The 16254-nt window shown below is 38.3% G+C and overlaps 1 protein-coding gene across 4 annotated transcripts in view; it reads right to left on the reverse strand.

The window, feature by feature from the left end:
• The window catches only part of PPP1R12A (protein phosphatase 1 regulatory subunit 12A), a 124349-nt gene that overhangs the window by 56615 nt on the left and 51480 nt on the right, over window positions 1-16254 (reverse strand). For all 4 annotated transcript variants that reach the window (XM_021385247.1, XM_021385245.1, XM_021385246.1 and 1 more), the window contains exon 3: window positions 4423-4541. In XM_021385247.1, the coding sequence (XP_021240922.1) occupies window positions 4423-4541 (119 nt within the window). The remainder of the gene's footprint in view (window positions 1-4422; window positions 4542-16254) is intronic.

The following is a 16254-nucleotide window of genomic DNA, read 5'->3' on the forward strand; positions in this document are numbered from 1 at the left end:
AGTTTTTTTGTAAAACACAGAAAATATTTAAAATATAAGACGTGCAAAAACTACAGTTGTTCTGCACTACACTGGAATAATTTCCACAGAATACTTAATTCTGCGATTTGTGAAGTGTCCTGTTCATAAACATGTCCAAAAATCTCTATACCTTACAATGGTATGTTTATAATTTACCTTCTCACAAAGTATAAAATGAAACTAGGTTTTAAGCTTAAAAAATGATTAAGCCATTGCTTGTGCACTTTAGAAACAATGTAATACATTTAGATTTATTTATATCAAAGACAATACCAAAATATTAATATAGAGAGTGTTGCAAAATTACTCCAAATTAGTCAAAATTCAGTACACAGTCTTTACTCCCATGTGAAGGTCTGGGTAGAAGAACATTCTCCCTACTATAAGAGTGCTATGGCTTCATCTATAAGATAGTCAGTCCATTAGTTCACAATGACAGCAGTCTATTCTATCAACCAGTCTTGCTGTATGCTTCTCAGAATACAAGGTGGTCTTGTTCAGGGGCCCGTGGCCCACAGGAGAGGATACAGGAAGTGAAACATGAATCAAGGGTCACAGTTGAGAAGTCTTGCACAAGGAGTCCAGAATAACTGAAAAAAGACTGTAATAATACATAAGCTCTATTCTTTCATGTCCAACGCTCCTTACAGCAGGACTTGTAAAACAGGAGATTACTTTGGATGACTGACCTCTCCAGGTAGTTCAGATTTTGGAGTCTGAATGCTAGAACAGGATGAGCAAACACTTTGGATCCCCCTCTGTATTATGCCTCTAATGTCATATAGAGCTAAATTGTATTCTATTCTGTAATTTCTGTCTGTGAATTTTATTGTGCTGCAGTCAAATATGTCCTTAAAACATAATTCAATGCTCGTTAAAATTGGTCATAAATATAAATAAACTGATGAAGGTTGAATAACTGTACAATTAGAAGATTCTGACTTCAATTCTGAAGCAGCAAAAAGGATAAGCTAACATGGTAATTCTCCTCAGATTTCGAACAGAAACAAATGTCAAACATCATCACTTCAAAATATCTGAAATCACAATGAATCAGACTGATCTCTCCAGGCAATGTTCTGACACAAAAAAGCTCTGACTGTTGATGTCAATATGTAGGAAGCCATAATCAGAGCATTAACTAAGCAACACAGGAAAAATGGAGCTATAGTGAATGTTTTATCTACACAAGACTAAGATTTTTTGTCATTCGAGTTTGTTCCTTTTCAAAGTAAATTTGCTTATCTTCCACTACCAGTAGCACTGAACTGGGGTTTAATGTTCCACAGATCTCACAGTCAGTTTGTTTTACCTAAACTGTGGTACTGCTTTAGTTTATGAGGAGCAATGCTAAAGCATTTAACCATACGTACTGTCAAAGATGAAATGGTCACAATACATCAGTGTTAATTCCACACTGAAACAAACAAGTTATTTTAGAGCTTAATTTTAGAGCTTTATGTTAGTGGTCTAACAACCAAAGAAGCTAGTTAGAATATAAATATACATGCACGTAAGGATATACACACATAGTAATACATATATATAAAACCATGACAAGATTAATTCACATAGAGCAACATATACATTAAATATCTAGACCAAAACCCGAAGAACTAGTTCTAAATAGGTTTAACTGCAAAAAAATACAGATGTTACCGAGTCCTGTAACAGGTCTGTATGTAAGCAAGCATTATAACCACTTCCAAGTATACCTATGTGTATATAAATGTATGTATATATAAAATGCATGACTACGTATATACATATATTTGTTTGTATGTATGTAGATTAGACTTTAATGCTCTTGTAGCACAAGGAAGGCAGAAATGTTGTCACGAATGTTCAAATTGTGGTCACTCTTCAAGACAGCTCAAAATTGACTGCTCTCCACAGAGAGAGTTCAAACCACATCAAAGCTCAGCCCTAGTTAAATTTTTTCTCACCTTACACGGTGCCTCACTCAACCAATACATTTTATAGAATCATGGACCGGCAACAGGACTAGAAGGAATGGCCTGAAGTTGTGCTAGGGGAGATTCAGGTTGGACGTCAGGAAATACTTCAATGAGAGAGTGGTCAGACACTGGAATGGGCTGCCCAGGGAGGTGGTGGAGTCACTGCCCCTGGAGGTCTTCAAGAAATTTTGCATGTTGTACTGAGGGACATGGCTTAGTGGAAAATATTGGTGATAGGTGGACGGTTGGACAGGATGATATTAGATGTCTTTTCCAACCTTGGTCATTCTATGACCCAGTACATTTCTTGAATATTTTTACAAACCAGTCTTCTGAAAAATCTTCTGCCAATCAGCAAGGCAACTGACATAAACGTGGAGCAGGAATGCTTGAAAAATAGGTTTCTGTAGCAACTGAAATTCAGTACTTTAAAATAACCCGGATCATCCCTTTGGAAGGCTAGAGCTACAACGTGGGAGCATCTACTTTCTTCTCAGGGTTATAAAAACATTGCCATAGATATTTTAAGTTTTAAATATAAAATATGCAAAATACACTGAAATTTTCAATGAATTGTCGCATTTAGTTTAGACTGCCAATGCTGATTTTATAATTGGGCTGTTCAAAATAATAAAACATGAAAAAATAAAAATGTATATCATTCTCTACACTGTAAAAATATACATTATAAACATATAACTATATATATACATTATCAATAACATGAAAGTGAGAGGCGTTTTTAAATTATGTAAATTTTGCAAACAAACAGTCAATTACTATAGCATGTCAGTAAAGTCAAGTGCATCAAAATCTACCTAAATAATTTAGGTTTATGTACAAGTCAGACATAACTCTCTAGCAAAGACTGACAATATTCTTCCAAAAAAAAAAAAAAAAAAGAAGAAGAAGAAGAAGAAAAAGAACAGCTGTGCTTTTTTTTCCCCCAAACTACTTAAAATAGACAAATGGTAGCACTGACACAAAACTTATTCATGTCTACCTAATCTGGAGTTCTTTATGTGCTAGCTATAAGAACCGTCAATTAAAATTCATTTAAGAGTAATAAATAATTGAGTCAAAGCCTCTGTCAAATCTACAGTCTCCTTCTACATATTAGCGCCTACCTCTTATTTCCCTGTTTATCATGTCACCCACTTTCTTTTTAACATTTGTTCTTGGTATTAAACAGGTTTAAGCATTCAAATTACATCATGGCAAAGCTTCAAGCAATTAATCGTTTACGACTGCATTATGTAAATCCATCTTAGAGATATAAATTCTCTGCTACAAAAAAAAAGTAACATTTTCAAGGAGGAAGGAGCCTGTTAAGAGGGAGGAAGGCAGCCAGAAGTGATGGAGATGCAGTTCCCTAGCACATCCCAAGGCTCTGCCTTTACTGAGTGCCATCTTTCTTCAGACCATCATGTAACTTAGACCACACCACCTCATTTCTTGTACTGGGAGCTTTGGGATAGTAATGCATGCCTAGAAGACTTGAGATGATGAGACACCATTGGAATATTCTCTCCTATGTGGAATAGAAAAACCAGAAACCTTCAAAGACCATTCCCTGGAAAATGAGTATTGAAAATGGGAAATAGTAGCCTAAGGAGGAAAAAAGTATCAGAGAAAAATGAATAAATATTCTTTTTTAAAAGCCAATCTCTTTCAAAAAGTTAGCACTGCTAGATTTGCCTTACCAATTTTCTTGGAGCAAACTGCACGTATTTAGGATATGCATTTTAAAATGGTACTATCAAAACTTGATACCTTTCCATTAACTGTATGGTGCTCTCAGGTGAGCACAGAAACTACTGGAATGAACTTTTGTTCTCAGACCTAAAACAAGTGCAATTTAAGACTCCTTTATCCTAACAGGTAGTTTTGGACATTTGGCATTGTGTAATGGCACTCAAAAGGTCAAAATTAGATACAAAGGGCTGCTTACGTGACACGGTGTAGTTGTTTACTCTTGGTTCAGCTATTCCAGGGTATCAATGGAAAGAGATAGTTACCTTCCGGCTGGATTCATCTCATCACAAAACTGACATCAGAGTCACCCTAAAAGTCTCTATTTTTCTCCTCTCTAAAGTAGTTTCCTTCAGTACTGACTTCTAGCTTTAGACTTAATCTAAAGCTGGGATATATTAGTCTACACCCCAGATGGACTGTATACCATCCATACCATCTAAATACCACATAAATTCTGTGGAGTGAAGGTAAGAATCCAACCAACATCTGTGTTCAGTATTTCCAAGCTTTTTCTTCTCAGTAGGTTGGGATGAGTTAAAACACCTGGAAGACAGCTTCAGCAATGTACACTGTATTGACAATTCTCTTTTAAAAAAAGTTGACTTTAAAATTGCAAATTTATACATACATTTTCAAAAACATATTTAGCGTTCAATAAACAAAACCAGCCTTTCACATTTAAAATTACCTTGTCTATTTACTTCATTCTGAAGCAGCTCTTCCATTGCCTCTTCTTCAGCAATATCTAATGGAGTGTCTCCTTCACTATTTACAGCTCCTACATGTGCTCCTTGACTAATTAAATACCTGCCAAGAGAAAAAGAGAAACAAACTTTTTGGTAGACAAAAAGGGAGGGTGAACTTCAACATAGTAAAGTTGATGCAGAAATAGCAGCCACTAGGATATCACATGCAATGGATATACACATGTACACACACAATTAATAGAAGAAACTATATTTGGTATACACAAAAAAAACCCTTCATGACTACCTACAACCACAGAATACTTACACAACTTTTTATTGTAATACCCATTAATATGAATAGTAAGTACTCTGTCAGCTCTTCAGTTTGCCACAAAGATTTCCAAACATATTAAATATATGCTTGCATGAACTGAAAGAAAAAACTCGTTAGATGATGAACAAAAGTGAACACAAACAATGGTCAAGACAGTGATTCCCATGAGCTCCATGTATTAAGCCACACCTCCAAGAACATCCATATTTAGTGCTACATCATCTTTCCGTACTTGCCCAGAATGACGACTCCTAGTCTCCTAAGCTATAAGGCATACAATGAATAAAGTCAAAATCACCTCTGCTGCCAAGCATTCACAAGGTTAGCTTTTGGTGGGGTAACAGGGGAGAGAAAGAAACGAAGCACTACTTTGCACTCTGTTTAAGACACACTGTTCTTTATTTAAAGTACTACTCTCTTAGGAGTCAGCAACCCAGACTTACATACCTTCTGTCTTGCAGAGTTTAATTCATACTTTACATATACTTGAGGAAAAAAAAAAAACCTAAAAGGAAATACTCAGACCTGAAGAACTAGTTACCCATTTGGTAACAGATAAGAAAATGAAAAGTGCCTTCTTAACCTCACTATGGCAGAATATCAAATTATGCAGGAGTCAATCACAAAATTAATCCAATACTAATACAAATACTTTAAAATATTTCTGTTTAACTACTGCCATTTAACTAATGTCAGTTAACATTATTTAACTAATGACAGATTCCAATCCTAGGATCATTTCATCCTTCTCTTTATTTAACAACGCGGCACTTCCAAGTACCCTCTTACTTCTCTTTTTTCCAATGTATGACTTAAATAGCACGTGCTATTAAATCTCTGCAACTACGTCAAGAAAAGGTAAGGACTAAGAGATCGCAAACTGGAAATGAATTCCCAGAAGTGTAACTGTATCTCCTGGGGCACGTATCATCAGTTGCCACCACTAACTTTGATGTTGGTATGCTGTGCTGTTTTTATTCCATATCTCTTGGAAGTGCATAGCTGTGAATCTTAATGTCTCTTGAGCTTAAAGAATTAACTTTTGCAAGAATGAAAAAATAATTCAAAGTAACTGAATTTCTCAATGATACCACTTGCACTGTTTCAATAGTTACACAGTATTTCAGGTTACATATCAGATAATTGCTATGCAGGATATTTGCTGAGCAGGCAAAAACAACAGTACAGATACCTAACTTTCTCATGAAGTCAAAACTTCAGACTCAAAACCAAAGTTAACGACCAACAAAAATGTCCTTGTTAAAACAATCCCATGTCAGTGTTCAGGTAGTTTTCAATTTCCTTTTTCAAACATAGACACAAAAAAGTGGTGTTTAATAAAACTGACTTTACCTGTTTCTACCTAACAGGAGAAAATGAAGCTACTTTTGTAGGGAAAATATGTACCTTGTTGAAGCTGTTAATTTTGTTCAACTAGTTCTAGATCTGAAAAAAAGAGCAGCGCGTAAGAAAGTGTAGGCAGTGAAAAAAGGCTCCAGTAGCACTTCACAATGTTATTTAGCCATATGAACAACTTCATGATCAAATATCCTTTAAAGCAGAATCCAGAAATGAAGCAGCTTACAGACCAAAATGAGACCAGCAGAGCTGGGAGATCAGTAGGGCTGGAGAAGTGGAGTTACTGAATTCCCATCTGCATATGCTTACAGGGTTTTGTTTTTACTGGGTCAGCGAAAGAAGAACCATCTGATGAATTTGAAGGGATAGAAGAAGTAGGAGAAGAATGACTCTTTGGGGAAGTGAGATCTCCATGGTGATGGCCCTTTCCCAGCCTTCTGTCAGCCACTCCATCGAGGCATTCCCTCTGCTACCCCTACTCCATAAATTAATAGTGAAATAGCACAACAGTCTGAAATACTATTCAAATGCCAACTTTTAAAATACACCTTTCAAATTAAGCAATGACAGTGATGTTTGTTCTGTCTTCCACACCATTCAGTAACAGACGATCCTAACCCAAACAACTTTATGCATTTGTTTATTTTCCTTGACGGTAATAATAGTTTCAGCACGCTTCAGATGGTGCATGAAGTTACCTTGGTGCCTACAGGATCACAGCTGTAATTAGGAAACCTAGCACTGCCAAGGGAAAGGAGAACAACTGTTTCAGACACGTAGGAAACTTGATTCTGCATCACATACGGCAAGGAAACAGATTTGGTAACTGAGAGAAGGAGAATGATGCCCTGTGTTTTTAGGGCACAGCTGAGCCTACAAATAAGAAGGTTTGTTTTTTTTAATCACCCCTCAAACTTCAAGCTGTTAATTAAAACTAATAGTTCAATAACAAACTTCAAATATGGGCATCTTTGACACTTCGGGTATTCTGGCACCATATAGCAACAATTCTCACATGTAACAGCATATTATTCTGTGTAGCTATGTATGCATATAAAAGAGTCATCGATGTTTCAAACTAAAAGAAAATTTATTGCTTTTTAAAATCTTTATGGTTACTTGAAATTTCCTTTTTCTAAAATAAGTAAGCAAAAACTAACTTTAATTTCCTCCACTGATATTTAATCGATACAGCTACATGGTATACAGCGAAAATGAAATTAGAACAGTTTAATAAAAATCTACAACCATGGCCTTCAAGTCCAGAAAAAGATGCTTTTTGCCAGCCTGAATGCAATGGAAAAGTAAAAAACTATTGGAGTCTTATAGCCATCTCCTTACAAAACCTTTTGCTATAGCACTTGAATTTGTACCTTTTGTAATTTATGTGTTGTGATGTTCAACAGACAGCTACAAAAGAATAATTTGGGAAAATATGACTGTTAATTTACACAGTATTCCTGTAGGTGCTATTCACAATAAAAGAGAAGAAAACAGTAACTTGAGCTACATTATGTTTATTTTTTGGAGCTAAAGCTTCCATGTGTTGATATTTAAGCTAAAGCAACTCTTCCAGATACTTCTGTGGTCTAAGTAAAAAGAATTGCAAGTATCAGACAAATATCAGAAAAGACAAGAGCAGGAAAATAAAATCGTTCCTGATTCTTTCGCCCTTACGTTTCCATGACAAGCATTATGCAGCCTAGGTAAGATTGGAAGAACAAGTTTGTGATAATATTGTTCTGTGAAGGTAAAAACAGTTCCGCTTGAAAGCTGTGTTTTAGGAATCCTCAATATTCCTCAACTGAAGTATAGACTGAAGTTAGCAACCTCGAAAAAAGGCGAAATATTTACTTTAAATAATTGTTATGCAACCCAGACTGTCTCCTATCACTTCATGAAAAATACACTCTAACACTTTTTATAAGAAGCTGGAATCTCAGCACCTCTGAGACAATAAATAATAACTCTGTATGAAAGCCAAACAGACTCACCAAAACTAAGCTCAGGAGCTGGAAATTAAAATTGTTACCTTACAACCTGGCCTACAGTTGGCCAAATAAAAAATACTTCGGATTTTCTAAACTTCATTAGCTGCAACCAACTAGCCATGGTCAGAAAACGTTTTAACACTATTTACTGCAGCAAAAGAAAGAGGGACATCTGTTTACATTCGAACCTTGTCCCAGTTCACAGTATCTGGAAACAGGTTTACTAAGTAATTAGGGATATAATTAACTTTAAGAGCTTGCTGAACCTGAAGGTCACGAGAACCATGGCAAGCGAGGAGCAGGGCAGAGCGCTGGCTCCTGAGTGGATTCGGTTCCTTACCTGCTGCCTGCTGAGCTCACGAGGAACTCAGCAGTGAAACCAAGTGCTACCTGCTGCCTCCTCAGATCATTGGACAGGGCCCTCTGACCCCAAAATCTGAGGAGAGGGACTCTCCTAAAACATTTCTGCTGTTTATCCATGTAAAATAAGCATGTCTACTTCAGCCTTGCAGAGAAACAAGGCTTAATGTTAGCAAGGCACCAACCAACAGCGCTACTGGTCTCCCAAGACCTTTTAACCAATTTCCCATTTCAGCTAAGCCCAGCTGTTTTTTTTTTTTTTTTAAATCTATAGATGATGGATTCAAATGAAATCCATGAGAGCCTCCAGTGAATGGTAATACAGAGCCAAAGACAGCAAAGTGTCACTGTGCTCAAGCCAGTGGTGTGGTCAGTGGGAGACACAAACAAAATTCCACCCCACAGCTGACAGAAGGTAAAAGCAAATTAAAAAGTTTCAAATCATTGGAATATATATTTTAATGGCCTCCTTTTAAGACAACTTTCAGCATATGAAGTCTTGAAAAACTTTTAGAAGTGCATCTTTGTAAATCATTTAAATTCTTTCAAAAAAGACATTGGTATCAGGCCAAACAACCGGACATTCAAGCCACATCTAACAGATTTAAGCACTAAAATGTTAATATTGCTGTTTCAAATTTATTTTATCTTCTAAGTACATTGAAGCTGCAATACTTGATCCTTTTGAAGGCTTCTACTGGCTTGAGTGCCTGGGAATATTTCTTTAAATAATCAGTGCCAGAGAAGTTTCACTTCAAATTTAAGTTCCTAAAAATGTTAATATTAACTCAGACCAAAGTGGAAATGCTAACTCAAACTCCCTTCTCAAAACTGTTTTTGGTTTGTTTTGTTAAATTTAGGGGAAAAATTATACTTAAGGGCAAGGCAAGGTAAGCTGTAGGTTGTACAGGCTGCACAATATATCAAGGGCTTAAATCACAGCTTCCACATGATTCTTACATTCTTAAGGTGCACTTCTTAACGTAACTGCTTAAAGTAACAGATTAAAGAAAACACAAAACACAACTTTGAATCATCCAAAGCTGAAGCTAATACCCAACGTGACTCAGAGGTCTCCAGAAGAACAGAGAGTCTTTGCCCACAGAGGTGACGTGGGGCATGTGGCTCTGCACAGCGGTCCCTGTGCTGCTCTGAGCACCAACCTCCAGACAATTCCCCTCCTCCCACCTCTACACAGATGAGATATTCCTGCAGTTGTCTCTTCTCCTGAGTGTACCAACAGATGCTCTGAAGTAGGAAATGAAGGGTCCGAGTGAAATAACATAAGCAAAATGATACAAATTTCACTGAGCTGAGAATATCTGCTCTGAATACTTTCAAGGCTGATGTAGCGAGAAAATCAAATGGCTTGAGAAACAAGTCAAACTAGCAGAAAGCCTTATTCAGCTGTGCAAAATGCCATCTGATGCCAGCAAGTCACAGCTGCGCCTCGGACTTCTGCCTCTGAACAATCAGAACTGAGTAGAGGCTGACACAAGAAAGGCTCCTCCGATGTAACTTTATCTACGGTTGAACCATCCGGAGTTTTTAAGGTTACTTCTCTTTGCAAATCTTAGCAGATTCTCACATCCTTCTCATCTGGGAACAAAAAGCTGCTACAGGAACGTTCACCCTAAGAGCAGAATGAGCAGCTGGCAGCTACACAAAACTCTGGGGGTGAATAAGGCCAACTAGGAGTATTTGGCAAAACTTGCTAATTATTGCTCCTGAAATACGTGAGTGAAGATTTGCAGCTAGTTGATATCAACCAGAGATCTCAGGTGAATTTATGATTTCTTCTTGAAATTGTCAAGAGGAGAGAATTTCATATAGCTCGAAATATTCTTTTAAATGATTAAGAAATCATTGCTGGGAAACAACTGCCCAAATGACTTAAAGCAAACTGGAAGTGATGATTTCTTTTCAGTTTTCACTAGTCTAATCCAAATTTCAAAGGATGTTGTTCCTAAATTATGGACTGATGTAGATATGTTTTATACCCTTCAATATGCAAAGAGCTCTTCCAAATAGAGCAAATCCAGCTTGTTCTCATTCTCCCTCTTGAATCTGCTATGAAAGCTTCTTGAACAGACACACATCTCCGCTTCAGAATCATCAAATACCCCCAACGTGATCCAAGCAGTATGCCACAGAGATGACAAAAAAATCCCCCGAGGCAAACAGCTCTTTCTTTTGATTCTGAATAACATATATAGGTAAGAAATATATTTATGTTTACGAGGAGTATTTATGAACAGTCTGAAATGTAGCAAAACAACACTGAGCTGGCTGTCCCTAGCCTCCAATATAACTTGCACACCCCAAGGAACCACAGCAACTAAAAAAAATCACAACCGTTTTCCTTTTTAGTATGCGGGAACATGGAAGAAACAGCACAGATAACTGTATCTGGTTAGTCTTAAGTCTTCCTGAGTTCCAACAAACCTATGAAGAAAGACAGCAGTAAGCTCCAGAGGTATTTGTACGTAGGCGGCTACCTAAACATTAACAGTGCAAAGATGAAACAGTCAAAATTCCTACTTGCAGCATATGAAAAGGAACTAAGCCTACATATTTTACTGCATCCATATAGAGGAAAAGACATATGAAGGGCGGCAGAGCAGTGTTTAGGTGAAAGTAAACAGTGACCGAGAAGAGGAAAGAAGGAAACATGAAGAACGCTATATAGGGAAACACATGCTAGAACCTAATCCTGCCCCTGCCCCCCCCCCAAAGAAGAACTGCAGCCTGGTAGTGCCAGGATGAATGAATGCGGTGCAAAAACTTCATCAGGAAAGAAATCGAGGGATACAGAAGTACTTTTCAAGTGCGCATCAAATGTTAATTTCATTACACATTTATTTGGAGAAATTAACCAACACTTTTCCTGCCGGCTAGCAAATGCATTACAATTCTTCAAGCTCAAGCACATGACATTTTGCAGGAATTATTTTCAAAAGGAACACATTTGTTTAAATAGAAGGAAAAAAAAAAGGATTTCAATTAATCAAATCTTAAGCTATCAGACCAACATGTTTGGAAGTCCAACGTTCTCAGAAAATACTAGAAATAAAGAAGTGACCCATTGCAACATCTGACAATGAAAACACACTGTTTTTCAACCACGGATGATAACTGGCGTTCTCTTCTCCAGAAATACCGTTTTTTATATAAAACTGATTATCTCTTTTGCATCTTATAGTGCAAAAATGGTTGTTTGACAAATGTCTTGTTGCACCTACGAGTTCAGTAACCATACTTCATGACGGTCTTGGTGCTCAGGATGCTTTCCTGTAGCAAATCCTCCAGCGCTTACGGTGTTTTAAGGCAGCGTCATCAAGATGGATACTTAGGGCTGAGTTATACTGGTTGAAAAGAAGAGCTGACAACAGCTTTGAGGCAGAACAGGAGCCAGAAGGGAAATCATACTGCTGCCCACCCTTCTCAGCTGACTGCTCACCAAGAGGCGGTGGCACAGCCAGATCATTGGCCCTCCTGCCCTTTGCCAAGGGGAGCACCGCTGCACGTCAGAATCTGTGATGCTACTGGAGACTGATGTCTTTCTGTTATACTGGAAGTTATGACTATGGACTTAACTTGACAAACTTGTTTTCCTGAAACAGTGACATGTTGGCATTTATATCAGAGAAGTTTAAACCAAGATCAATTCCGAAAACCCCTTTTACTGTACTTATATTAACATATGTTTGCAAAGATGAACAAATATTAGCAAATATGAACGTGTATTAGCAAAGATATAATTGCTACACTATAGAATTTATATTATTAATGATTGTATTATGCAATAATACAGTGACCCAATCTTGGTATAAAAACATGACCACCATCGTGCAGCTTTTAGCATCACGCAGCAGCAGTGAACTCAGCCCAACCCCTCACTAGGAACTGTCCATTGCTGTTCACCTGCTCGGTCCATTTCAAACTTCCTTAAAAACACATTTCCTCCAAAGGAACTCTCATTCTTCATTCAAATATTTGATGAGTACCCTCATCTGGAATCAGAAGGTGCCAATAATTCCTGTTTTTATGCTTTTATCCTGTCATATCTGCTGTTTATAAACAAAATTACATTTTTGATCTCTGCATCTGAATTGTATCCAAGTATCTCAATCTCAGCATGCAGCAGCCTCACATCTCTACAGGCATCACACTATATCTATGCAGATTTCAAAATAGTTCCAGCTGCTTTAATCCTGCCTCAGAAAGGGATAAGAAGACTGGAAACACACACACAGATCACAATCACTTGCACTGAAATGACGTAGCTGAGAACATTCAACAAAAGACACAACTTTAAGAAAGGATAAGAAGGTGCGTAAATGGCTTTAGCGTCATTAGAAAACTTACTGCATGCTGCAGAAGAGGACCAAGCTCAAAATAAACACATTCATGCAAAAGCTGAAAGAGAACAAAAGCTAAAGTACAAAGAAGTGACAACCTACACCGCACCCATGTTTTCTCCTAGAAAACAACGCTTGAAACCAATACTTCTACATATTTATCACTCGGCTGCTCACATTTAATTAACTTCAGAATTCATAGGTAAGATAACTACTAATTGTTCTTGGGATACCAATAAAACCTACGCCCTGGAATAAACAACTGAGATCTTTCCTACCCCTATCACATCTTAAAGCAGGATTTTTTTTTTAACATCAGATGCACTTTTAAATTCTTTCTCAGCCAAGAAAATGAGGGGACTTTGAGCTTTACACTAGGCACCTGTCCCTTGATTTTGCATTCGACACAATGAATTAGACCCTTCTACTCAATCATACAGCCTTGCAGAAGGTATCTCTAAACTTAAGAACCTGTTAGGTTTACTTCTGTATGAACAGAAATGTAACATACTTACAAACAAATACTTAAGTCACAAGCACACAGTAATCCTATTTGAAGAAGGCAGCTACGGAGCACACAGTTTTTGTGACCAGCTCCCCTGGGCACCCTCAGCTGAACAAACAGGTATCAAATCAGTCAGGCCGTGTAATTTCTTCTAATCTATCATCCATATCTTCATGTGCACTCCTGCCAGTTGGTTTTTATCCAAATGCCAGATCACTACTCAGCTACTCAACAGTAGAGATTAAACTCTTCCACATAATGACGTGATTTTAAAGAGCAGATTTCACCATCAACCTAAACAACTCAATTAGTGTTTCGTTATTCCTAGGAGAAGCACATACATGCACAAAAACATACAGAAAACAGTACGCTGCCACGGTACATCTCCATTAAAGAAAAAGCCAGCTGATACTAACTCAATGATCTTCAAGTTTTGCTGGTGTTTTCTCTAATGGGATTTAGCTTTACCTTTGTAAAGGTCTCATATGAGTTTGCAAGAGGAAGAACTTTTATGTTCCTGATAAAGAATGAACGCCATAGTCGGGGGAAAAAAAAGAGAAAGTCTGTCATATGTTTTGTTTTCTGTCTCATTCCCTGCTGACCAATAAACAACCTTGTAATATACTTAATCTTCTTTTTGCCAAACCCTTCTTTCAGAAGGAAACAAAGCAGCAAATAGAAGAGTATTAACTGAAACAATCTTTCCAAGCCTGCAGTGATCTTTTCACAGCTCTCACAACAAGCATTCCATCTTTACCACTGTCAAGTTGTAAGAAGTCGGTCATTCTTCTAGAAAGCTGTTATTCTCTTGCTGGAATAGTTTTTCTTTCCCTGCTTTTATTTTGCCACCTGATTAGTTTTGCAATATATCTTTCTGACGTCCTATTCTCATTTCCTGAGTGGGTCGTATCAAGGTTCATCTTTGGTCCTTTTTCGTTTTCATCACAGAATGACAGAATGGTTTGGGTTGGAAGGGATGTTAAAGACAATTAATTCACTTCCAACCCCCTGCTGTGGGCAGGAACACCTCCCGCTACATCAAGTTGCTTAAAAGCCCATCCAACCTGGCCATGAATGCCAAGGGATGGGGCAACCACAGCTTCTCTGGGCAGCCTACTCCAGTACCTCACCACCCCTCATAGTGAAGAAACTCTTCTTATACCTAATCTAAGCCTCTTATTTTAAAGCCATTGCCCCCCATCCTATCATTACACTCTGTGATGAAGAGTCCCTCCACAGCTTTCCTGTAGGCCTCTTTTAGGTACTCAAAGGCTGCAATGAGGTCTCCCCCAGGGCCTTCCCTTCTCCAGGCTGAATAAACCAAACTCCCTCAGCTTGTCTTCACTGGGAGGTGCTCCAGCCCTCTAATCATCCTCATGGCCTCCTCTGAATCCATTCCAACAGCTCCATGTCCTTATGCTGGGCACCCTAGAGCCAAGTTCGGTTCTGCATGTGGGGTTTCACGAGAGTAGAGAAAAGGGGGAGAATCCCACCCCTCACCTTTTTTATGCAGAACAGGATATGGCTGTCTTTCTGGGCTGCAGGCATACCTTGCCAGCTCCTATTCAGTTTTTTGTCCACTGACAGCTTCAAGTCTCTCTCCATAAAAGCCTCTCTCAGTAAAAATTCTCTGGAATTGAGTGGACTAAGACGTTAAACAGTGCTGGTCCCAGTACAGACCTCTGAGAGACATCATTTTGAATTCTTCTCTTCCAGTTAGCCTTTCCTTGTGTTGTTCCAAGTAACATCTTGTATCTTGATGAAATCTTTCATTCACCTTGTGACACCTCTATCACTCTAAACTCCCCATCAGTCTGCACAACTTGCATGTGGCTTACATCAGAACACCAACTTCAACTTGGCTCCCACAAATCAAAACTTCTGATCATCCTCCAAAGATTCACTTCTCAATGTATTATTAGTAACATCATTTCATACTCTGCTAATTAGATCTGTAACTAAGAAGTAACCTTAAGGAGATAGGAGCTATCCCCAAAGTTTTTATCAGTCTGCTTAGCCTAAATAATCTCGCTCCTCTAGGATTGTAATGTATTATATTAGAAAAAAATTCTATTAATAACATTCCAGTAATACCCGGAGATGATCAAGCTAGCAAACTTTAGCGAAAAATAGATTGGAAACTGCTTTGAAAGCTATGGTGTGGCACCACCACTCTCAGCTACTGCAGAAGAACATTCAGCAGCACCAGCTGGCTTGGGGTCATGACGTGGGGGAAGAAGGAGAGACTCCAGCTCAGCACAGTCAGCGTTCCACAGGCAGGTTTCTGCTCAGAGGTGTCTGAAAAGCAGCCCAGACTTTTTTTTTAAATGCCCGCATATCTGTGCCAACTGCAGTTGGCAAGCCAGATCAGCTCACTGATCCAAAAGAGAATAAACCTTCCAAAACCCCTGAAGGCTAGTCTTATACTAATGGTTACCACGCTGTTGTGTGATCGTTTTCTACTGCTAGAGGAGGAGTAAGAGTTTGGAGCCCGTGGAGGAGGGAAGAAAGCAAGAAGGAAAAGGAATGGCTGCCCATTTCTGCAGTAGTCTCAAGCTAGATCACATTAAGCATATGGTGAAATGTCTTGAATTCTCTTCATCATCTGTTGCTTGATAAGCACTGGAATCATCCCTGTAACAGGCAGGAATCCCTATCATCCAGCCTACGCAGCAGTCCTCTAGAGGCAGTCAGAACTTTATAAACACCTAGGTCTGAACATCTATGCATTCAACTGCAGGTCTGCAGGATTGTCTCTCACTCCCCTGTACAGAGGACAACAATCACTTGTGTAGTCTTAATGGGTTGTCACTAAAACAGAGAGATCTTGGGACAATGGCTTGCTGAGGTCTCAGCAAACCAGTCTGGCTGGGTTCACTTACAGGTGGCTGGAGCCCAGAGACAAGGAGAGGTGTCAACAG

This window comes from Numida meleagris, chromosome 1 (genome assembly GCF_002078875.1).
Source record: "Numida meleagris isolate 19003 breed g44 Domestic line chromosome 1, NumMel1.0, whole genome shotgun sequence".
Classification (NCBI taxonomy): Eukaryota; Metazoa; Chordata; class Aves; order Galliformes; family Numididae; genus Numida; species Numida meleagris.